General features: G+C 40.1%; 2 protein-coding genes across 5 annotated transcripts in view; one reads left to right on the top strand and one right to left on the bottom strand.

The window, feature by feature from the left end:
- The window catches only part of LOC145345102 (uncharacterized), a 50,381-nt gene extending 38,739 nt beyond the window's left edge, over nt 1–11,642 (top strand). Inside the window, exons 10-14 of the mRNA XM_080192707.1 lie at nt 640–768; nt 2,416–2,530; nt 6,528–6,662; nt 7,926–8,051; nt 11,255–11,642. Of these exons, the coding sequence (XP_080048833.1) occupies nt 640–768; nt 2,416–2,530; nt 6,528–6,662; nt 7,926–8,051; nt 11,255–11,394 (645 nt within the window). The 3' untranslated portion in view covers nt 11,395–11,642. The remainder of the gene's footprint in view (nt 1–639; nt 769–2,415; nt 2,531–6,527; nt 6,663–7,925; nt 8,052–11,254) is intronic.
- Nucleotides 11,643–16,345: 4,703 nt separating this feature from the next.
- LOC145345100 (ensconsin-like) overlaps nt 16,346–25,794 on the bottom strand; it is a 126,760-nt gene continuing 117,311 nt past the window's right edge. For all 4 annotated transcript variants that reach the window (XM_080192705.1, XM_080192702.1, XM_080192704.1 and 1 more), the window contains exons 17-18: nt 24,670–24,893; nt 16,346–18,576 (exon numbers count right to left, since the gene is read on the bottom strand). In XM_080192705.1, coding sequence (XP_080048831.1) covers nt 18,566–18,576; nt 24,670–24,893 — 235 coding nt within the window. In that variant the 3' untranslated portion in view covers nt 16,346–18,565. The remainder of the gene's footprint in view (nt 18,577–24,669; nt 24,894–25,794) is intronic.

Raw genomic sequence — 25,794 nt, 5'->3', positions numbered from 1 at the left:
ACCGCGCATGCGCAGTTCAAAGCTCCAATCAGAGCCACAGCATTTTGGGTGCAATAAGCCTCACCCACAGGGCGATTCAGACTCGCAGTCTTTTTCAGGCTAAGTGCCTAAGAACAGGTTTCCAAGTCAGATCAGAATTGCACCCAGATTCAGCACTTAGGATCAAAATGGTAAAATCGCCCCCATGGGCACTGCATTGTCTCCCTGAGACAATGGTTATTGGTTATGACCAATATGGTTATGACCAACACCAAAGCCCACCTGGTGCAGTTCCCACTGGGGAGATGGGTGAATGGCAGGGGGGCATTGAATCAGGCTTCAACTCAATGGTGTTTAAATGAACACTTTTGCATAATCATCAGGTTCCCACCGGCACTTGTCAGGAATCTGGGTGAGGCACCTGGGTGGCCTAGGCAAGTCAGAAACACTTTGATGTCTGGCATGATGTCTCTTACAGTCATTTCTGGTTCATTTCTTAAATAGATAACTATTATATCATTAAACATATGTAAAATAATTGGCTCATCAATTGATAAAATACCGTGCGAGATCTACCAGTAATTAAAAACATGAATGTTGTGAAGTGTAAGTGGTACATTATTACTGCTGTAGTTCGACAAAATGTTTGTTTCTTTGTAGGATGCCATTGTGTCAGAGAACATCTTGAAAACTTTGGGGAAGTTACTGTTAATTCACAAAATGAGTCCAGGAATCAGTAATTATGTTGCAGCCACAATCCACAAACTAGCTACAAGTGAGACTCAAAAGGTAAGTTATTTCATTTAAAGGGGAAGGTAAACTTAGGCAGGGGCACACTAATATTTCAAAACTCTGATCATGAGAGAGATTTGGTGCACCATAAGAACATTTTCAAGATTCTTTGATCTTAAGAAACAGACTATTAATTTAAGCTCCATACTTGAGGTTAAATTCACCAATCATTGTGCTACAAGCAGGCACTACACTCAAACAGTGCACAGGTTATAGAACTACTATCACAGCTTTGTATGGTGTATTTCCTTCCTTGATGCTTATGTATCTCAAACACTGCTCTCCCCTGGAAGCATTAGGCGTGATGAATTAACACTTGCTATAATCACAAACTGAAGGTCAGAGTATGTTGGAGCATCAGTGAATGGATCCGCAGACCTCAATGATGCATCTTTATTTTCATATCTTTGCTTTACAACATTTAAGCCAGGTATAAACAACCTTCAAATCTTGACATCTAACCCAATATGTGCAACTCTTGACTAATGAGAAGAGTGCTCCGAGCATCCCTATGACACTTTAACCTTAAGTTATATGTCTAACTGACATATAACTCAGAACATTATAAGCCCAAAACCCTTCTCCTGGCCAATCAGCTTTGCAGCCTTCGTTTCCTTTATAATTGCTAAACCACAACTTGTATCTTCGATCGCAGTTCCTGGAACATCTATTCTCCAGGCCACCTTCCTGGACAATCAGCAATGTAGCTTTGGCTTCTCTTTACTTCTAAGCCAGACTCGTTGGAGCCTAAGCCTACAAATGTGTCCTAGTTATAACCTCAGTTCACTCCCAAAGGACCCACATGTTCTTAAAGCTACGTCACAATATTTGCCATTTGAAGTGATGCCAACTTTAAACATATCCCAAAAATCATGAAGCATCACAATTGTACATACAAATTAAAACTTTTCATCACTTAGCTTATGTACAGTACAATTTGATCATTTAAATATTAATTACAGAAATGTGCTAACAAGGTGAAGTCTAATGGAGTTCATGGGTATGGACTGTGTTGCTCTTGCAGAGAGCTAGAACGAACGTGACAGGCCAAATGGCTTCCTTCTGCACTGTAACCTTTCTGTGATTCTATCACTCAACTCTTCATCATTTCCCCTGGCGTTTTCTCACTTAACAAATCATAACTTCATATACCACCTTCCTCCCCAATCCCATCATTGGCAAAGGGGATGAAATGCTTCCTCTGCTCCATCAAAAATCACATTCACACATTTCTTCACTGGTCATGACATTTCTGCTGCAGTTGATTGCTTAATTGCTGCTTTACCTCTCTCTCTCTAATATCCTTATTCCTACAAATCAATTGCTGTTCCCCACTTCTGTGGTCTATTGATTTCCCCATCTGTGTTCCCTCAAGTCAAGGGCACAAACTTGACTGTGCTTCTTCACAATAGCCTTGGTCAATGATTACAGTTGGCTTAACCACATCAAAGTCTTTTCTGTCAGGTGCCAAAACCATTTTATGTGAATACCAGGATTATCCTCAGGCCCTTTTCTTCCCCACAAGCAACTGCCTTCTTAACTCTATCACTAAATTTAAGGAGCTTATGGACGACTTAAAAGATCAAACTAATCCTTCATCGTGGTTTTAATTTTAATATAAAGTGATTTTTATTTGTGTTTCAGGCAATTATTGACAGTCAATGTGTTGTAGCCCTGCTTCAGGCCCTCAGTCATCTCAGAGTTCATGATGAGTCCTTACTGTATGTGACAGTTTGCATTGCTGAGCTCACAAAGCACGGTAAAGATATTCATTCATTCATCTCAATTCTGCAACTCTGCAATGAGCAGGTAGTCATAAGCAATTTTCTTTCGGATTCTAAGGGCTGGATTTTTGCCATTGAGGCAGAAAATTTGAGTTGAGAAGTTTCCTGACATGGCAGACCAATCTCCTTTATCAGCACCGTCCCCACCATATTTTCATTCCAAGAAGTGGGGGCAGAATAGAATTGGTTCCGTTGCAACCAGAGGCAGTTCAGTTGGCCATAAAGTTGAGCCAGTTCTAAAGTAGGCTGACTCAAAGGTCAGTTGTGATAAAAGACTGTTAGGTCCTCTAGCCCTCATCTTTCAACACATTCTCCATGTTCCCCATACCTCCATGGCTCTGCCATAGTCTCTTATCTAGTATCCACTATGGGAAGAACTCAGGAACTATGTGGAGATGATAAAAACGTGAACTAGCAACAATCTTTGAGGGCTGTCATTCATACACATTTGACAGCGAAAGAACTCTCATTCAAAAATTTCAAATCCCCTCAAGTGGTCGATCTGTTATAAAAATAAACAAACTTCTATTCACTAAGCACACCAAAGATACTTATTCTTATAATAGCTCCTAAGTCAGTCAATCAAATGTCAGTCTTTTGCTGAGACAAGTGATTTTGGATCTAATTTGATTTGATTTGATTTATTATTGTCACATGTTGGGATACAGAGGAAATTTTGATTCTTGCATACTATACAGACAAAAAATATTGTTCATAGAGTACATAAGGAAGAAGGAAAGGATAAGTTGCAGAATATAGTATTGAGAAAGTTTAAAAGAGTTGGAGTTCAATTTTAAGAGTAGAAGATGGAATTAGAGGATATGCTAGGGACAGCTCACAAGTAGTCATCTCACTTTCCTGCCATCTTTTTATTTGGAGCTTTGAAACTCAGCCAAAAATTCATATATGATGATAAGAACTCGTAAAATGTCAACAGTGAAATAAATTGAAACTGCAGAAAGATGACTAATGTTTCTTTTCTATACTAATAACAGATGGTCTGTCAATCAATGCACTCCAGCAGCAGGTGTCTGCTTTTTCACTCTAATTGAAAGCTGCAGCTTGCTTACTTTTTCATTTTTATAGGGCAGGGGATTTAATTCCTTCAGATCAAAACAGTTAGACCTTAGAAACATAGAATACAGCACAATACAGGCCCTTCGGCCCACAAAGTTGTGCCGAACATGTCCCTACCTTACAGGGTTATAGGTAAGCCTAGTAATCTCCATCTTACTAAGTTCCATGTACTTATGTAAAAGTCTGTTAAAAGACTCTATCGAATCCGCCTCCACCACCGTTGCTGGCAGCCTATTCCACTTACCCACCACTCTGAGTGAAAAACTTATCCCTGACATCTCTTCAGTACCTACTCCCCAGCACCTTAAACCTGTGTCCTCTTGTGGAAACCATTTCAGCCCTGGGAAAAAGCCTCTGACTATCCACTCGATCAATACCTCTCAACATCTTATACATCTCTGTCAGTTCACCCCTCATCCTTTGTCTCTCCAAGGAGAAAAGGCCGAGCTCCCTCAACCTATCCTCATAAGGCATGCTCCCCAATCCAGGCAACATCCTTGTAAATCTCCTCTGCACCCTTTCTATGGCTTCCACATCCTTCCTGTAAATGAGGCGACCAGAACTGAGCACAGTACTCCAAGTGGGGTCTGACCAGGGTCCTATATAGCTGCAACATTATCTCTCAACTCCTAAATTCTGTTCCTCGATTGATGAAGCCAGTACACCATATGCCTTCTTAACCACAGCTTCAACCTGCGCAGCTGCTTTGAGTGTCCTATGAACTCGGACCCCAAGATCCTTCTGATCTTCTACACTGCCAAGAGTCCTACCATTAATATTATATTCTGCCATCCTATTTGACCTGTCAAAATGAATCATTTCACACTTATCTGGGTTGAACTCCATCTGCCACTTCTCCGCCCAGTCTTGCATCCTATCAATGTCTCGCTGCAACTTCTGACATCCCTCCACACTATCCACAAAACCTCCAACCTTTGTATCATCAGCAAACTTACCAACCCATCCCTCTACTTCCTCATCCAGATCATTTATAAAAATCACAAAGATCTTAGCCAAAATGGGGGAAGGGTATTTTGACTCAGCACTAATTTAAAATGACTCGCTGTGTTTGGATTTCCTGCCTGTGAGATTCATGCATTTGCTGGCAAAATGGGATCTGCCAGAAATGGGAGCGGGACTTCTGCAAGTGGGTCCAACTCAACATTTTTAAAGGCCTCCAGAGTTGGGTCCAATCCACAAAAATCCAGCTCTAGGCATTCAATCGGTTTATAAAGAGAACATAGCCTTGCTAATTGAATAAAAATTGTTAATGCATTCTTTTAGAGTATAGCAAACATAGCCAAGAAGAGCACAATGGAAACACAAGTTATTTTCTTTTATCATGATATTAGGAAAGATAGTAAACAGTATCAATATAATTACATGGTACTATTCACATTATAGGAAGGCTGTGTTCTGATAGATGGACCTCTGAAGGACAATATGTAGCATTAGAAAGAGTAAGAAGAACCTTGGACAGTACAATTAGAGGAACAGAGCACAAGAAGTGATTCTGAGTTAGTGCAGAGTGTTGATCTGCCCTCATGTGGAGTACCATGCACAAATCTGGTCACAATATTGAGAAAGAGATCCAGGAATTGGAGATGGTGCAGCAAAATGTAACTAAACCACTATCTGCAATTATGTGCCTGAATTACAAAGCGATGTTGTAGAAGCTGGGAGGCACAGCCATGTATGTTTGAAATAGTCAAGATCCTAAGGGGTGTAGGTAAAACAAAATCCATATGGTTAGCATAATCCATAAATTCTGTAAGAGCACATGAACTTATCTCAGATTTGAAGAGGAAAGGTGAGATGGTTTAAATTACTTTATGCAGAGGGTGATGAACGTAAAGAATGAACTATTCAGGAAAGCAATGGATGCTAATAGTATCAGAAGAATCAGAGAGGCCATCCACTTGCAGATTTCAGAAAATTTGATTAAGTAATATGAAAATGTGATAAAGAGAGCCTGAGAGATACTATGGCTTATAATTCCTAGATATTGGAACCAGCCAGATGAACAACTGTTATCTTTCCAGTCATGTACATTCCAGCTCGTATAACGCATTTTATACTGTACTGCTTTTCATGATTACAGGATTCCCCAAATCACTTTAAGACAAGTAACTATTTCTGAAGCATTTCAACTGTTGTACTTGGTAGGAAGGGACAAGACAGAAAGTTGGGCTAAAAACCACTTAGGAGTGAAATCAGGAAGTATTTTTTCATAGGGTAATAGAAATTTGGATCTTCCGCTCCCAAACAGCAGTTGGATAAATGTATCTGGAACATGGGAAATTGAAAAACAGATCATAGAAACACAATGATGACGTTAAAACTTAGTCAAAAGTATTCGAAGTAAAAAGAAAATCAAACTCAAAATCTAATCTTTTGTTCATTTTCAATTTTGTAACAAGGCATTAAAAATACTCTAGTATTCTTTATTTATTATTGTCACAAGACGGCTTACATTAACAGTGCAATGAAGTTACTGTGAAAATCCCCTAGTCGCCACCCTCCGGCACCTGTTTGAATACACTGAGGGAGAATTAAACATGGCCAATACACCTCACCATCACGTCTTTCGGACTGTGGGAGGAAACCGGAGCACCTAGAGGAAACCCATGCAGACAAGGGGCGAATGTGCAGACTCTGCACAGACAATGACCCAAGCAGGGAATCGAACCCAAGTACCTGGCGCTGTGAGGCAGCAGTGTTAACCGCTGTGCCACCCTAATTAAGTTAGGAATGCCTAACATTAAAAAGCAATTGAGGCACATCACACTAATAACCCATGTTAAACTCCTGATTTGCAAGTTCCTGCAGGTGAAAGGTATGATTGTGGATATTGAACAGACTTTCCCTTGTCGAATAGATTGTGTTTTTTTTCAGAAACAATAAGAACACAAATAATACAAGAATCAGATGTGAACATAACAGCTCATCTCTTGATGCTCTCAAGCCAGTCTGAAAATACTGATCTCTGCTTCCAGGCAGCTTGGATCATCAGCCAACTTGGACTAGATGGTAAAGTGTGAAATAAAGACTTTTAGTTGCTAAATTTAAATATGAATTTAGATTGTTACTTTCCATAAGAATATGTTTACTTTAAGAAAATATATTCTTATTTTGAGGAGAAAAACATGTAGTTGGGTTCTGCACTTAGATCCCAGCTTCATAACATAACAATCTTTGATTAGGCATAAAGCCAACCAGATTATTTAGCCATTCTCTTAGTAAGTGATGAAGGATTTGAATTAGGGCAAGCTTGCAGCATGAACTACAATGTGACCCCCTAACTCTCGTACTGATCCAAAATGCCAGAAGAACACATCTAGCTGAAAACAACTTGTTTTACAGAAAAGACAGTAATCTTTTGTAAGGCAGACTAAAAAGACTATTGTACTTTCTGGATGGTATCTAGGGTTTTTGATGTCTTTGATCACTCCAAAAGAACAATTAACAAAGCAAATTGAAAGCTGAATGAGTCCAAAGCAGTCGCAATCAAACTATCCATTGTTTTGTGCAGGCCACACCTGTTAGAAATCTTCAAAGACTTTTTTTTAACCTCTCAGAAAATTCTCAAGTTTTTATCAGGTTGCTGCATTGGGAAAGAACAATTTATTTATTTATTAATTATCACAAGTAAGGCTTACAATAACACTGCAATGAAATTATTAGAAATTCCAATATAAGAATTGAAAAAATTGAACTTCCCTGGTCTTCACACTAAAATTTGGTTCTTGAATGTGCATAAACCAGAGATTAGGAAAATTGTTTTCTTTGAGGGTCATGAACCTTAGGAACTTGCTTCCTCGAAAAGTGTTGGAAGTAGAGTATTTGAATACTTTTAAGGCAGGGGTAGGTGGCTTCTTGATAAGCAAGGTTATCAGGGGTAGGTGGGAATGTGGAGTTTGGGTTACAATCAGATCAATCACAATCTTATTGAATAGTGGAGCAGACTCAAGGGGCCGAATGACTTACTCCTGCTACTCATTCATATTTTGCATGTACGATGACTTAATGTTCAACACCAAATTAATTCAATGGAGAAGAGACACTTCAAATGGCCCTTTCAAGAAGTTAATAATGTTCATGTTACATTTTATTCACTCGAACAGAATTTATATAACTTTTAATAGGTTTTTGTGGGCTGAACAGAGGATGCAGTACGTAATGTGGTGGTGTCACCTTTCCATTGTTTGTGAGTAGGTAATTCACATTGTAAACAAATTGGAACAAAGTTCATTCAGCAATGGGTAATGATTCATATGATTGTCTCTGTTACAGAAATGTTCTCCTTGTTGCTGAGACCGCATGTCAGGGAGATTGTCGGTTATATCTTACGCTTCCTCAAACATCAGGAAATTAGATTTCAACATCTGGGTCTTTTAACTATACGGAATCTCAGAAAAGGTAAAAAGAAACTATCGTCTTCAATTCATTCTACTTTGAAATCTGATCTGTTTTTCTATTTCTTAGGGTTAAATTCTTTAAGTTTATGGTCTTTGCAAATAACTTATCAGGTTATTTGACTGAGGGCTGGTTTTCTCCCTCTTTCAGACACAGTGCAAGTGGCCTGTTCCCAGCTTATTGTTAATGGGGTTCTGAAACTAGATTCAAACAGCTAACGCTGTCCAAGTTAAACAGAACAATGCTATAAATGCACAGGAAATGAGGGAAAAACTGGCGAATATAATTCTGAACAAAATAGTGAATAAATGGGTAGGTGAAAAGATAGAAGAATCAGGAACATTGAATCCAGATACAGAGGCATTTAAATAATAATTTGCATTTATGTAGCACCTTTTAATATAGTAAAATCTCTAAAAGTGCTTCATTAAAGCAAAATTTAAGAAACTATGACACAGAACAACATAAGCAAATATTGGGACAGATGCTGTAACGTTTGCACAAAGAGTGAGATTCTAAGGAGCGTCTTCAAAGACGTGAGATCGAGGGCAAGATATTTAGGGAAGAAATTCTATAGCTTTGGGTCTTAACAGTTGAAAGCATAATCACTCATAGGTTATCAGGCTGAATGGGTAGCAGAGCAACACTTTGCAAAGCTTGAATGAAATGGTCGACAACCAAAACATAACTCGCATTTATGTAGCACATTTATCATAGCAAATTACCCAAAGTACTTCCAACAAATGGACAATATCCCAAAGGAGGAGACATCTGGAGAGATAATGTTGGGGGCAGGAGGGGGGCTGATTTTGGAAACAAGGGACAAATATTTTCAGTCTCGTCCACCACAGGAATCACAGAAGGCACATGGCCATAAGATCTCATCCAAGGATGAAACACTGGATTCATGGGTAATAGGTGAATACAATGTTGGCATAGGATAGTATAGAAAAAAGAGTATTGATGAGCTTAACTTGAGGATAGAGGATGGGAGACTAGCTAGGAGATCATTGAAATAATGTCTGGAGGGAACAAAGGCATGGCTGAAGGTTTCAGCAAGGACTGATAATATGGAGACAGAAATGTGTGATCTTGGTGATTGATAGAATATAGCATTAGAGGCCTAGCTGCAGTTTGAAAGGATGTTGAGGCTGCAGGCAATCAGCTTCAGCCTGAGGCAATGACTATGGATGGGGGTTGAAGTTGATAGCAAGAGTATGGTCTGATACAGCTGGGTGTTGTCAGCGTACAAATGTAAGTTAATCCTCTGTCTTCAGATGATATTAAAACAGTAAAAAGTCTGACAACACCAGGTTTAAGTCCAACCGATTTATTTGATAGTAAACTCACAAGCTTTTGAGGTTAAACTCTTCTTCAGGTGAATAGTGTGTTCTGGCCTCAGACAGAGCATATAAAGCACAGACAGTTTAGAGATTACTGATTAGAATGCAAATCTTTACACCTAACCTGCTGTTCAAGTCCTAAAGTGGCCAACAACCTGGTGTTGTCAGACTTTTACTGTGTTTATCCCAGTCCAACGCCAGTATATCCACATCATTCAGATGATATTGCCATGGGGCAGAATGCAGATGTGATTAATCCCTGGAGACACATCCAGAGGTAACAGTGCAGGGGCATGAAGTGAAGACATTACTGGGAAATATCTTGATTCAAGCATCCAGTCTCTGGTGAAAAACTAGCCCCACGAGTTCAAATCCCATCTTGAAAGTTTGAGATTTAGTTTTTTAAAACACTGATGCTATTAGTATCCCAGTCCGTAACTCCAGTCACCAAAATGGTTGATCTTAATCTTGTAAGCCATCCAGATGAATCAGACAGTCACATCTCACAGATAACAGCAGTTCAAGGTGGCCAGCAGTTTCTTAGGGCATATACAGGCTGAACTTACTACCATACTAAATGATATGGGGTACAGTTCTTCTGGTCCACTGTGCTGCTTAAGTAGCACAATGGGCTGGGAAGTATCAGCAGGGGCCTGTAGCGTGTTCGTGACCAGCGTCCATATCATTAATGAGGCTCAGACAGTATTGTCCAGGCTCTCTAATGTCCCCCCTCCTCACCCCCCAAAACGCCAGCTGTTGAGGCTCAGGGGCAGTGGGGAATGCCTCTTTAGGTAGTGCCAGCCTAGTATCCTTGCACTGCCAAGTGGGCAGGGCCTATTGGGTGGGACAGGGCCAATCAGTGGTGATGGTGGGGGAACCCATTGCACATTCTACATAGGGATTGGTGGGGTTAAGAGAGACCACGCGATCAGGGCTGGCCACGAGAAAGGGATCAGGCTGGACATGGAGGGAGGGGGTTGGACTGGACATGGGGTGGCAGGGTGGGAAGGAGGGGGCTGGTGGCAGGGGGGAGGAGGAGGGGACTGGTTGGGGGGTGGGGGGGGAGACTGGTGGGTGGGGAGGGGGGTGCTGGTGGGGGAGGGCGAGGGGGGGGGGGCTGGAAAGAGTGGGGGGCAGGGGTCATGGAATGTGGTGATTGGGGGCGGGGGTGGCCAGTGCGCATGCACCAATCTCCCCACTTGACAGATTGGCTGGTTCAGCTTCCCCATTACCAGTGTGGATTGCATTACAGACTCTGTGATGCACGGAGTCCTGGAGATTCATTCCACTCAGCTCATCCAAACAAGAGGTGGGACAAACTCCTGTATTCCTGCTTGTTGGGGACTTAGTGTTTTTTTTTGGGAGAATCACCATGTTTACTCACAGGACCCTTGTGGGAAGTTTATAAAAAAGCTATTTTTTCTATGTCTCCTGTCAGCAGATGATTCTAATAATATTACTTCATAACTGACAAAACGTTAACAGTTTAGAGTGTGTAAAATAGCATTCATTGTTTGCTTAATCAACTCAATATTGGAATGGGCACAGTGGTTAGCACTGCTGCCCCACAGTGCCAGGTACACGGGTTCGATTCCTGGCTTGGCTCACTGTGTGGAGTTTACATGTTCTCCCTGTGTCTATGTGGGTTTCCTCCAGATGCTCTAGTTTCCTCCCACAGACTGGAAGACGTGCTAGTTAGGTGGATTGACCTGAACATGTGGTGGAGTGTGGCTACTAGGGGAATTTCACACCAACTTCATTGCAGTGTTAATGTAAGCCTTACTTGTGACAAAATAAATAAATAAAACATGCTACCTTGAAACATCTTAGTTAACTCAAACATTGCTTTTTTTCTCCCCTCAGACTCTCATTTTGCGGCAGTGTTTAGGGAAAGGCAGCTGATGGTGCAACTCAACAGGATTTCTCAGCAAACTGCAGAAACAGAGGAACTACTTCAAGCTGTTCTATTCCACAAAGAGGGAGACCAGAAACACCATAACTGATGACATCTAAGAGTTTGCAGTGTCTCAGGAACAGTTAAAACCTTAAAGAACACACAGGGAAAGAATTTTTTCAAACTTAGTGATTTTGTTGAGAACCAATGGGCTCTTTTAAGATTTAGCTCTTGTTTTAAACCTGAAAATGTAATCATAATTGGCACAATCCTTAAATTTATTAAAAAACATCACTTTCTCTTAACTTTAACACTTGTACAATGTTTGGTACCAATAATAAAACATTTTAAATAAAATAGACTGTAGAGGGTGATTAAATTAATATTGCTTTGAGTGTTCAGCTTACCCCATAGCCTAGATTAATAATCAAATTATTTAGAAACTTGCAGGTAACCTTTCTTCCTGCACACAGCACAAGTGGAATACATTTAAAGACTTATTAGAAGACATTTTGGACAAGATAATAATTCTACCACCAATTGCTGCTGTAACAAAAATTAAGAATACCAAGATCAGGATTTTGCAAAGTCAGATCAAGAATACGGTTACAATTAGCATTATTTGCTTAGATTTTGGACTTTTAATTTCTATGTCCTGGCAGAAAGATTTCTATAACCTGCCAGTTATAAATATATGGGCTGTAGCTGCAAGTGAGGATGGAGAATTTGGTGCTCAGCCAAAACTCCATTCACTGCAGGACCAGAGAATCCCACTGGCATGAACAGCTGAAAAATTCTGTCCATAGTTTATTAACTCACCTCCTGACTCTCCAATGCCTGTCCACCATTTACAAGGCAAAGATCAGGAGTGTGATGGAATACTCTCCACTTGCCTGGATGAGTGCAACTTAACACCATCTAGGACAAAGCAGCCCATTTGATTGTGTATGTGTGTTTCCCCCCCCCACCCCTCCCAAATTTATTCAATTTGTATGGTGAAAATATTTTTAGACTGAAGCCCTTCCTGGATTATCAGCTGGAAGTTACAATATTATATGCCAATGATACCATTATTATTGCCAAAGTGCGAAGAAAGCTAAAAGGTCTTCTAGTGTCCAAACAGAAAATCGCACCAGAAAGCAAGATAAAGTGAAGAATGAAATGACAGACAAGTAGATAAGTTTTTTTACCTAGCAAATATCTTACCGTTGGACAGAAGGTGTGACCAAGAAATAAGGTGAAGTTCTGAAATGCACCTTTGGCCATTCCAAAAATGAAAGTGGTTATGATCAACACAATATCAGCCATGAAAACAAAGCTGAATATCCTGGAATGCTACATTACACCAACCTTGACACGTGTATTGGATGATCAATGAAGCAGTGCAGAGAATTGAGGCCACAGAGTTCTGGTTTTTGAGAGGAATCATTTTTTAAAATTTCATTTGCAGGATGTGGGCATTGCTGGCTGGGCCAGCATTTATTGCCCATCCCTAGCTGCCCTTCAGAAGGTGGTAGTGGTGAACTGTCTTCTTCAACTGCTGCAGTCCTTGGGGTGTAGGTACATCCACTGTGCTATTAAAGAGGGAGTTCCAAGATTTTGATTCAGTGACAGTGAAGGAATGGCAATACATTTCCAAGTTAGGATAGCAAGTGATATTTTGGGTGACATCCAGGTGGCGATGTTCTGATGTGTTTGCTGCCCTTGTCCTTCTAGATGATAGCATCTGCACCCTCTTCTTTCCTTCTCCCCTATGTACTCTATGTACAGTGTGCCTTGTTTGTATAGTGCATAAGAAATATTATTTTTCACTGTATCTCAATACGTGACAGCAATAAATCAATTCAATATTATGGGTTTGGAAGGAGCTGCCTAAGGAAGAATTCCTGGACAATCACATTACTAATGAAGAAAAGCTGAAGCTGAATGAACTCTGCTGACCAAGATCAGGAAAAGGCCATTTGAATTTCTTGGACAGTTAAAAAGTTATAATTTAGAATATCTGATGCTAATGAGAAAGATCAACAGGAAGAGATTGAGGTAGGCAAAAAATGACCTTTTCAAAGAGCCTCCCAAATTGTGTGGGTGTACCATCAACAAAGGTGATACATACCCACGTACTGAGATTAATAAGGAAGTCCATGTTTACCAATGCCCTCTTATTGCTTGCTAACTTTAGAAGACCTCCCTCCTTCAGCCCACCGATCACCTTCCCTGGCAGAGTTCGCTCCCTCCCTCCCATTTGGAGCCCCCTTCTTGTTTCCCCCTGGCCTGTATTGACTCCATTCCTATTCTGGCTCCACCCCCTTGGCACAGGCATTATGGTGCCTGGTGGGCATTGCCAGAGTGCACAGCAGGGACTGTTAAGATACCCTGGGGGTAATGCCAGGTGACAACCCAGGGGCTTCAACGGCCTCCAAACCCCCTGGCGTGGCCATCAGATCTACTCCCCATTGGTGATTCGGATTCGGGGAGAACCTTGGTTGGTGATGTGGTGCAGGTAAATGAGCCTGAACACCTGGAAACAAGACACTTTCATCAGACTCCTATTTATTGACTACAGCTCAGCCTTCATTCCTGCAAAACTCATCTCCAAACTCCGTGGCTAGGACTTGCCTCCTCCCTCTCCGGCTGGATCCTGGACTTCCTAGCCCACAGACCGCAATCGATAAGGATGGGCACCAACAACATAATTATCCTCAACTTCAATACCCCACAGGCTGTGTCCTCAGCATCTTAATATACTCCTCATACACCTATAATTGTGTGGCCAAATTTTCCTCCAACTCAATTTTCAACTTTGCTGATGACACTATCATAGTGGGTCAGATCTCAAGCAATAACGAGACGGAATACAGGAGTGCAAAGCAATTCTGAAATTTTCTATTTTGCGACCGTGTTAATATACTTTGAACAAATGCGAATGTGCAAGTGGTAATCAGCTGATGGGAATTCTAACTGGCAGGGTGAATGGAACCAGGAAAATTTACGTAGAGATGCACCAGGGGCTTGAACAAAACCAAAATTAGTAAATTATATAATGTGAGCCAGAGCAGGTTTTATACGTCACTGTTTTAAATATATAATGCAACCAAATGAAGGGATTGGACCTATAAAAGATGAAGGGGGAAAAGTCTGTGTGGAACCGGAAGAAACAGCAGAGGTGCTTAATGAGTACTTTGCCCTCAGTATTCACGGTGGAAAATGATCTGGGAGGTTGTACTGCAGGTTTGCGGTGGACTGAAAAGATTGAGTATGTGGACGTTAAGAAAGAGGATGTGTTGGAACTTTTAAATTCTATCAAGATAGATAAGTCACTGGGACAGGATGGGATGTACCCCAGGTTACTGTGGGAGGTGAGGGAAGAGATTGCAGAGCCCCTGGCGATGATCTTTGCGTCATCGATGGAGAGTGGAGAGGTTCTGGAGGATTGGGGATGTGGTTCCTATTTTCAAGAAAGGGAACAGGGAAAGCCCAGGAAATTACTGACCGATGAGTCTGACCTCAGTGGTTGGTAAGCTGATGGACAGGATTTATGAACATTTAGAGAAGTTTAGTATGATCAGAAATAGTCAGCACGGCTTTGTCAAGGGCAGATCATGCCTTACGAGCCCAGTTACGTTCTTTGAAAATGTGACTGAACACATTGACAAAGGAAGAGGGGTGGATGTGGTTTACATGGAGCTTCAGCAAGGCATTTGATAAGGTCCCCCATGCAAGACTTCTTGAAAAAGGAGAGAGGGGGCATGGGATCCAAGGGGCTGTTGCCTTGTGGATCCAGAACTGGCTTGCCTGCAGAAGGCAGAGAGTGGTTGTGGATAGGTCTTTTTCTGCATGGAGGTCGGTCACCAGTGGAGTGCCCCAGGAATCTGTTCTAGGGCCCTTGCTGTTTGTCATTTTCATAAATGACCTGGATGAGGAAATGGAGGGATGGGTTAGTAAGTTTGCCGACGACACAAAGGTTGATGGTGTTGTGGATAGTCTGGAGATATGTCAGAAGTTGCAGCGAGACATAGATAGGATGCAAGACTGAGCGGAGAAGTGGCAGATGGACTTCAACGTGGATAAATGTGTAGTGGCCCATTTTGGCAGGTCCAATGGGATGAAGGAGTACAATATCAAGGGTAGGACTCTTAGCAGTGTAGAGGAGCAGAAGGACCTTGGGGTCTGGGTCTATAGGACTCTTAAAATCGGCCTCGCAGGTGGACGATGTGGTCAAGAAGGTGTATGGTGTGCTAGCCTTCATTAATCGAGGGATTGAGTTTAGGAGTTGGGAGGTAATGCTACAACTTTATAGGACCCTTGTCAGACCCCACTTGGAGTACTGTGTGCAGTTCTGGTCACCTCACTACAAGGAGGATGTGAAAGCTATTGAGAGGGTGCAGAGGAGATTTACAAGGATGATGCCTGGATTGGGAAGCATGCCTTATGAAGATAGGTTGAGGGAGCTAGGTCTCTTCTCCCTGGAGAGAAGAAGATTGAGGGGCGACCTGATAGAGGTTTATAAAACGTTGAGAGATATAGATAGGGTGGATTCTTGGAGGCTATTTCCCAGGGCTGAAATGGTCGCTACGAGAGGACACAGGTTTAAGGTGCTTGGAAGCAAGTACAGAGGAGATGTCAGATGTCACTCAGAGGGTGGTGAGTGAGTGGAACTGGCTGCCGTCAGTGGTGGTAGAGGCAAACTCACTAGGGTCTTTTAAGAGACTTCTGGATGAGTACATGGGATTTAATGGGATTGAGAGTTATAGATAGGCCTGGTAGGTATGGATATGATGAGTGCAACTTGTGGGCTGAAGGGCCTGTTTGTGCTGTAGTGTTCTATGTAATTCTGATTTGTACATTTTCTATTGCCTGATCTTTCTCATTATGAGACTGATCCCTTTCAAATTTAGTATCCTAAGTTACGCAGCAGAACAAAGGCTGACAACAATATCCTTGGTACTGAAATCTATTGGTTACTAACGTTCTGGAAAGGGGGAGTAACAGTCTCAGTTTAACTGAAAATGCACTGTAAAAAAAAAGGAATTAATAACAAGTCAAAAATTCAGAGCAACATAAGTGGAATAATGTACATAATTGGGAGTGAGCACTCAACAGAATTCTGCTATACCTTGATAGATAAATGTTAAAAGCATAAAACCCATTGTGAATACATAATGAACTATTCTTTAACAATGTTTTTGGAATAAATGGTATACCTAACTATCAGTCAAAATGGTGCAAAATGTTAGTCAAGGCACCATTTTCAAATCAGTTGTATATGTAGAAATAATAAAACTGCAGTACAGCGTAGCTACAGAAACTATTATTTTATTGCATTTTGTTTGTGCAATTTACCAAACACGTCTCCAACAAATTGAGGATTATCTTTTGAAGCTACAAAAGTTGGGTAGATTGGGAAATGCAGAGAAAGGGGCAAACAAAGGGGCACTTTTCTTCAAACTCATGCAGGTTTTACTGACCCTTTCTCATTAGTTACTCACTCTAGAAATCATTGGTTGGCAATATTGCCAATCCCCTTCATAAACATTTACAATTCATTTAATTCAATTGTCTGTATATTTAAAGTAGGCAGGAAAGAGATACTAAGACCTGAAATATTCAATTTTCAGTATCCTCTGCATTAGAGAAAAAAATCAATTCAGAACATTGTTGGTAAAACTAGATCAGCAATAAATCACGTGCCTGATTATTGTGGCAATCACATTACAACTGCAAACCAATTTAGAATCTAAAAATATTAACGCAAAATAAGTTTTTTTTTGTACACCATCTATACAGATTAAAACAAAGCTAAAGAAAATTAAAGAATTTTCCCCATTTTTTAAATAATTTCTATATACATGGATGAATAAACCATACCAAAAAAGAATTAGAACAAAATATGCAGCTATACAACGATTTACCGAACAAATTGCTAAATGGCTTTTTTTATACTTGCGGATGGATGAAGACTTTTACAGCTTAGAATAGGTCTTTCTATATGCATAAAATGTACACCAGCTGGCTTTAAATTAACCTATTTGATATAATTTCATGCAGTGATCAACTATGAAAATGTTACATAATGGTATTTGAACCATAATGCTCATGAGAGAAAAATAAACTGACATCTGGTCATATTTAGCACGGTCTGCAATAATTTCAGTAGTATTCGCGAGGAAAAGAAAGTGCAAGATTTTACAGTCATGCTTTCTAGCAGCAATTTCTAAACATGAGATGGAAGTTATGAGTTTCATTTGTGCACTAACTTACAAATGAGTTAAATTTAAAGACTCAAAATCTAGTAAGTGGAAGTCACATAGAAGGAATGCCATCTCAAACTCCAGGTACAAGTCAGGTTTCTTGCTCTGAAACGAGCAAAAACAAAGACTCCATATATCTCTTTTACTTAGTCTCATGATCTGATAAGGCAATTGAAAGTTCATCATATTTAAGTAGCATCATCTAAATTTCAAGTGACTTTTCTATCAGATCATAAGGCATTACAACTATTTGACCACACTCAAGTTGAATTAATATTGTTTATATATAAAGTCAATCTATTTGAGACACTTCACTGGCATAGCTCAAAGTTTCCTTGTGATAAACACCAGCCTGTGCACAATAGGTGCTTTATTTATTAACCATTCTCAGAATTGCCATTAGAATCCAATTTATTAAGCACTATTTTCAACATTTTTCTGTTGTACCTGGTGTCAAAAATTTCTGATTCGGAGGCAACAGAGAAGCATCTAAAAAAGATTTGTTTAGTATTTAAAGGGATTAGATATAACTCTGTAGAGTTCACTGTGCTATATTTAAACCATTAGGTTCATAGGTATATATGGGGCCTCATTATCAACTATCTGCAACGCAACAAGGCTTATTCAAGTAATAGATTTTCAAAAAGTGTTAAGTACTGCTAATTTTGAAATACTGCCCTTCACCATCATAAATCTGTCATTCTCATTTCTTGTCATATATAGAAGAATGCCAATTCCCTGAAGGAACATGTTGGAAAAGCAGTTTATATACAATGCATACTAAGGATGATTAACCAGTGATCAGAATTAACTAGATGTTCAGTTAGCAATGGTGAATTCCTCTACCCACATCTTGCACTTTTATATTTTCATTCTCACAGTCATGGTTAGCTTCTAGTTTTGTTTTAGAAAATTACACGTTGGATTGTAAAATGGCTGCACTTCAATCCTTCACGATGTGAAACAAAAAGAATCCAGCTGTTGTGAATGTGCTTACTGAACGCCACGTTTTGTTGCTCCTGCTCAACATATTCAAATCACTTCTGGAAGAAATATAGAAAGAGGTATAAAGGTTAGAGCAAGTAGATTTATGAAATAGAAATTCACACCTCTATTCAAATTTTAGAAATTATCAGATGAAGACAAAAGCCCAAATTGAATTTAAGTGTATATTCAATGTCCTGAATTTGGACAAATGATACATTCAATCTCCAAAGTCATACGATAGTTTCACTGCATCAATCAATTTCTCAACTGATCAAAAGAACATATTTAGACCACCACAGACATACAAACATAATTCCATGAATGGTTGATTATTATTTCACACTTTGCTGCTTTCATTCTTCCCCTTCAAGGAATTTTTTTAAAAAAATGCAGCATTTTTCTTTTCATGCAAGGGGTGTGGGCTTTAATGGTTAGGCCAGTATTTATTGCCCATCCCTAATTGCCCTTAAGAAAGTTAATTATCTAGGTGCCTTGTGTAGGGATTGGCCAGACTTAATTCACCTGTCCTGACTTCTGTTGGTGGGGCAGGTGGTTGAAAATACTTTAGCAAATAGACAATGCACCAGATGGACAAGGACAAACTGAGCACATTATAAACGCAGTGAATTAATCTGTTTCTGATCATACTGCTATTGTCCACTTTAAATATCCCTGCCATTAACTAACCAAACGTGGTAAACGGTCTTTTCTAATGTCTATTGAACCCAGGCATAATTGTTGAACACAAGGCTCTTTTGAAAGAAACATATTCACCAACCAATTTTATTAAAATTTTGCAATGTTTTCTTTTTATTAATATGAGAATGGATGATGGACGGCATTACAGTGGGATTAAGCCACATTAAAGCGCACGTTCCAAACAAATGGAATATAAATCTGTATTGAATCTTTAAACTCGAATGTTGACAGGTTAGCTGTCATCTTGTATCAGAATCAGTCTGACTTCAGGAAAGTAGTACTATTGATAGCAATTAGCACATAATTGGTTAATTAACAAGGTGCGACATATATATAAAAAACACAAATGTTTGTATGATTGCTTTATTGTACCACATTGCAATTGGTTTAATATACTCACCTGATGTATTTCATGAATTAGTTAATAGAATTATAGAAATTTTAAGTATAGGATGGCTACTCTAGTGCTCGGATCAAGAATTTCACAGAGCAGCTACAGCATATTCTGGGGGCGGGGTGGGTGGTGGTGGTATGGCAGCGTGGGATCAACAGCCGGTGGTTGTGGTACATATTGGTGTAAACTAATTACAAACAATGTGATGACGACCTAACAGTAGAATATAGGGAGTTATGAAATAAGTTGAAAATTAGGACCTCAAAAATAGTGATCTCAGAATTACTACTAGTGCCACGTGATAGTCAAAGCAGAAATAGGACAGATTAGATGAATATGTGGCTAAAGAAATGTTGCAAGGGAGGGGGTGTCAGGTTCCTTGGACATTGGGGCCAGTACACACTGGACAGATTGCACCTGGGCAGGACTTGGACTAATGTCCTATGGGGAGTATTTGCTAGAGTGGTTGGAGAGGGTTTAAACTAAAATGGCAGGTGAGTGGGAACCTAAGCAAGGGATCAGAGAAGGGAGGAAAACAAGGGTAAGAACAAAAGACAGAAACTAAGAAAGGTGATAGGCAGAGAAATCGAAGGACCACACTGAAAATGAGAAAGAACAAGGGATGTTAAAAAGACAAGCCTCAAGACTTTGTTGCGTTCACAATAAAGTGGATGTATTAATTGCACAAATAGACCTAAAGGAGTATGATAAAGTCAGGATTACGGAGACATGGCTGCAGGCTGTTTAGGGTTGGGAACTGAACATCTGGGGTATTTAGAAAAGGCAGACAAAAAAAGAAAAAAAGGTGGTGGAGTTGCATTGCTAATTAAAGAGGAAAATAACGCAATGGTGAGGAAAAACATTAGCTCCGACGATGTGGCATCTGTGTGGGTACAGCTGAGAAACACAAAAAGGGGCAAAAAACATTAGTGGGGGTTGTATATAGACCCAAACTGTCAGGGTAATGTTGGTGATGGAATTAAAAAGAAATCAGGGACACATGCGATAAAGGAACATCTGTAATTATGAGTGTGTTTAGATTGGGCAAATCAAATTAATAACAATACCATAGAGAAGGAATTCTTGGAACCTACATACGGAATGGTTTTTCTGGACCAATATATTGAAGAACAATTAGAGAACCGGCCATCCTAGGTTAGGTATTGTATAATGAGGAAGTAATAACAGGCAATCTAGTTGTGCAAGGCCTCCTGGGGATGAGAAACCCTAATAGAATTCTTCATCAAGATGGAGAGTGACGTAGCTGATTCTGAGACTAGGATCCTGAATCTAAATAAAAAGAAATTACGATAATGAGTTGGCTATGGTGGTTTGGGGAATGTTACTAATGAGAATGACAGGGGATAGGAAATGGCAAACATTCAAAGAACGCATGGGTGAACTACAACAATTGTTAATTCTTGTCTGGTGCAAAATCAGAACAGGAGAGATGGGAAACCGTGACTTACAAGAAATTAGATATAATATTAGATTCAAAGAAGGGGAATTCAAGTTGGCCAGCAAAAACAGCAGACCTGAGGAGCAAAGTAGGACAAAGGGGTTGATTAAGCAGGGGAAAATACAGTACGAACGTCGGCTTGTAGGAACATGAAAACTATAGATATGTGAAAAGGAAAAGATTTATGAAGACAAATGCAAGCCCCTCACTATCAAAAACAAGGGAATTTAATAATGGGGAACAAAGAAATGACCAACTAAATACATACTTTGGTTCTGTCTTCACAAAGGAGGAAACAAATAACTTAGCAGAAATGTTCGGGAATGCAAGGGAGAAACTAAAGGAAAACAGTATTAGGGAAATGGTGTTGGGAAATTGATGAGATTGATGGCTGATAAATCCTTGGGACTTGATAATCTACATCCCAGAGTACTCAAGGAAGTGGCCCTCGAAATAGTGAATGCATTGGTAGTCACCTTCCAAGATCTGGGAAGATGGTGGGATTGTTGTGTAATTCAGAGATCCAAATCAAGGACTGGGGGCCCCGAGCTCAAATTCCACTAGGGCAGGTTGTGGTGAAATCTGAATTCGATAATAACCAAAAAAATCTTGAATTAGAGTCTAATGATGACTGTAAAACCATTGTTGGTCGTTATAAAAACCCATCTGGTTCACTGCTTTAGGGAAGGAAATCAGGCATTCTTACCTGATCTGGCCTACCTAGGACTCTAATCCACAGCAACGTGGTTGATTCAAGTGTCTTCTGAAATGGAGGGAAGTTAGAGACGGGAACAAATGTTGGCCCAGCCAGTGGTGTGACAGTTCCTACCGGTGGATAGCTAATGTAACCCCACTATTTAAAAAGGGAGATGGAGAGAAAAACAGGCCAGTCAGCCTGGTGTTGGTAGTGGGGAAAATGCTAGGCATCATTGTAAAAGATTTAATAGCAGAGCACCTGGAAAGGAATGGCAGGATTGCACACAGTCAGCATGGATTTACGACAAATCTACTGGAATTCGAGTACGGAAATAGTGGAGCTTAAAAATTGGCAAGTCATGTTGCAGCTTTACAAAACCTTAGTTTGGCCGCACTTGGAATATAGTGTTCAATTCTGGTTGCCACACTACCAGAGGGATGTGGAGGCTTTGGAGAGGGTCAGAAAAGATTTACCAGGATGTTGCTGGTATGGAGGGCTATAAGGAGAGGTTGGAGAAACTTGGTTTGTTCTCACTGGAATGACAGAGGTTGAGGGGTGATCTGATAGAAGTCTACAAGATTGAGGGGCATGGACAGAGTGGATAGTCAGAAGCTTTTTCCCAGGGTGGAAGAGTCAATTACTAGGGAGCATAGGTTTAAGGTGCGAGGGGCAAGGTTTAAAGGAGATGTACGAGGCAAGTAGTTTTTTTTTTTAAACAGAGGGTGGTGGATGCCTAAACTCGCTGCCAGGGGAGGTAGTGGAAGCAGATACGATAGTGAATTTTAAGGGCGTCTTAACAAATACATGAATAGGATGGGAATAGAGGGTATGGTCCCTGGAAGGGTAGGAGATTTAGTTTAGTCGGGCAGCTTGGTCAGTGCTTGAAGCGCTGAAGGGCCTGTTGTTGAGCTCTAATTTTCTTTGTTCTTTACGAGGATGAGAGCGCCCGTGGATGTGGCTTATTTGGACTTACAAGGTGGCTTTCGGCCAAGTCCCACACATGAGATTAGCATATAAAACTAAAGTGCGTGGGATTGGGTGTGGTACATTTCAATGGATAGAAAATGAGTTGGCAAACAGAAAATAAAGAGTAAGAATAAAAAAGTGTCGTTTTCCCAAGAAGCAGGCAATGACTAGTGGGGTATCACAAGGATGTGTGCTTGGGCCCCGGATATTCACAATATGTACTAATGAGCAAATCTCCAATTTGCAGATGAGACAGAACTGGGTGGGAGGGTTAGCTGTGAGGAGGATGCAGAGATCCTTCAGTGTGACTTGGGCAAGTTGCGTGAATGGACAAATGCTATACAACGTGGATAAATGTGAGGTTATCCAATTTGGGAGCAAAGACAGGAAGGCTTATTATCTGAATGGCTATAGATTGGGAGAGGGGAATATGCAATGAGACCTGGGTGCCCTTGTTCATCAGTAGCTGAAAGCAAGCATGCTGGTTCAGCAGGCAGTGAAGACAGCAAATGGGACTCTGGCCTTCATTGTGAGAAGATTTGAGTATAGGAGCAGGGATGTCTTTTGCTGCAGTTATATAGAGCCTTGGTGAGATCACACCTGGAATATTGTGCAGTTTTGGTCTCCTTATCTGAGGAAGGATGTTCTTGCTATGGACCGAATGCAAAAGTTTACCAGACTGATTTGTGGGACAGCAGTACAAGGAGAGACTGAGTCCATTAGGATAATATTCACTGGAGTTTAGAAGAATGAGGGGGCTATCTCAAAAACCTATAAAATTCCTATAGTCCAAAGAAGTGCAGGTTAGGTGAATTGATCATGACCAATGTATGGGTTACGGGGATAGAGCAGGGGGGTGGGCCTAGGTCGCATGCTCTTTTGGAGAGTTGGTGCAGACTTGATGGGCTCCTTCTACACTGTAGGGGTTCTTCAATGACACATAAGATAGATACAGGAAGGATGTTTCCAAAACACAGGGGAGTCCAGAACCAGGGGTCATGCTCTAACAATACACTTAGGACTGCAATGGAGGAGAACTTTCTTCATCCAGAGTGTGGCAAGCCAGTGGAATTTTCTACCACAGAAAACAGTTCAGGCCAAAACATTGTATGTTTTCAAGAACGAGTTAGATATAATTCTTGGCGCGTGTGTGTGTGTGTGTGTGTGTGCGTGCGATGATAAGTCATAATCAAAACGAATCGCAAAACAGGCTCAAATGGCCTGATCCTGCTCCTATTTTTTATGTTTCTATTCACAGCCCACTTCATCTTTGTCAGTAGTAGCTACAACTAATTTTATGCACATGCCCTTTCCTCATGTTCTTAGATTTTTGCTTTTCTAATACTCAATTTACTATCAAATAATATTATTGCAAAACATCTCATGCTCTAATAGCCCACTTTGAGAAAGGTTCAACTTTCCCTTTGTTCCTCTGGTGTCATTCGTTCACCAACCAGTTATTTCATACATTTCAAATTACATATTTGACTTCCTGGATGCCGAACCAAAACACTATCACAATTTACTATCCAAGTTATTTTCTCCCTTCATCATTCTCCTTAAGCCAACACTGTTTCCTGTATCCTAATCAGAACTAAATCCCACCCAACCATCAACCCCATGGTTGCTGATCCACATTGGCTTCTAGTCTCTCAAAATCTTGACTTTAAAGTTATCCTAGTATTTAAATTCTCCCATGGCTTTACCCCGCCATACATCAAAATTCCTCCAGCCTCACAATCCTCAAAGACATTTCTATTTTTCCAAATTCAGTCATTCATGGTCCTGTTATTCTCTATGTCTTACCAATGGTGGCCGTGTCTTCAAGAGTCAGGTCCTTAGTACCCTGAATCCACAACAAAACAAAATCACATACTCTAGAAAATATAGCTGTTAAACATTTATACCCAGTGCAGAGAGAGATAACTACATACCTGCTGTTTGTTGAGCCTGAATGCCATCTACTTTGGTTAATAGTTCCATGGATCCATTTTCCTCAAATGCAATAATTGGATTCACGGGAATTCCAACTTCTTCATTGCTGGTTTCTGTGGCAACTCTGGCAGTTTTTATTCCAAGCGAGAGATCAATAAAATCTTCAAAGTTTTCATTTTGCACAGAAACTCCATTCTCTCTAATGATTTTCTCAGTAACAGGACTAGAGATTAAAAAGATAAGATCAGCCAAGCCAGAAATATTTTTTGGGTAGAGATATCAAGATGAAGCAACGTTCTAGAAAATTTGCTGTGATTATTAACATTTTTGTGACAACAACACGTTTTAGAGCTTAATCTGCCAACATGATAGTACTCCCAAAACTGTTTTATTCCAAACGGTGAAAAATAATCATTGCCATTTTTGTCAATTTATTTTACATAAAAATTATGTTACATGTTAACAAATTACCAATCACAAGACTTCACTGGTAGGTGTATCTCATCAATTATCAATTACTTTCACAAAATAATTCATTGCAAAAATTGACATTTAACAAAGCACTTTCACAGATGTGGGTTCAGCAATTCATACAGGATGTACAGATAAATTTCTGTTGATGGTAAATACACATCAACTTGTACAATACAATTGGTTCTGAATGTCCATGACGTTTCCCTGACTTCTCATTAAATCTTTGGCAGAAAATGCCCAGAAATCTTGGATAAACTCCATAAATGATTATGTACAACCAAGTAGTTTCTCTGGAGTTCCACTAAGATCCTATGGAAATTTCTCTTACTTACTCGAAGTATCAAAGATGACATCAGTTAATTTATAAAATTGAATATTGCAAGCCACACTTTAAACAAAGACCAAAGTGAATGAAAATTCAATTGCAAAAAGTAGTATAATGCCAACCTTTGTATTAAGCGAATAATTCTAGTGCCATTATTTCATTCGAAATAGATTCTAAAACACACAGCTTTCAGCCACAACATGGAAACTGCTAATACACCCTTTGGCCTCAAGAGTATTGTACTGAAGCCCTTAGATTTCATTTAGTGAATTGATTGAAAATCAGCCTATCCAGAAGACAACAAGACATACATTTAAACTTTAAA

This window comes from Carcharhinus amblyrhynchos, chromosome 7 (genome assembly GCF_965287045.1).
Source record: "Carcharhinus amblyrhynchos chromosome 7, sCarAmb.v2.hapA, whole genome shotgun sequence".
Classification (NCBI taxonomy): Eukaryota; Metazoa; Chordata; class Chondrichthyes; order Carcharhiniformes; family Carcharhinidae; genus Carcharhinus; species Carcharhinus amblyrhynchos.
This window is presented reverse-complemented; position numbering and strand designations above follow the sequence as displayed.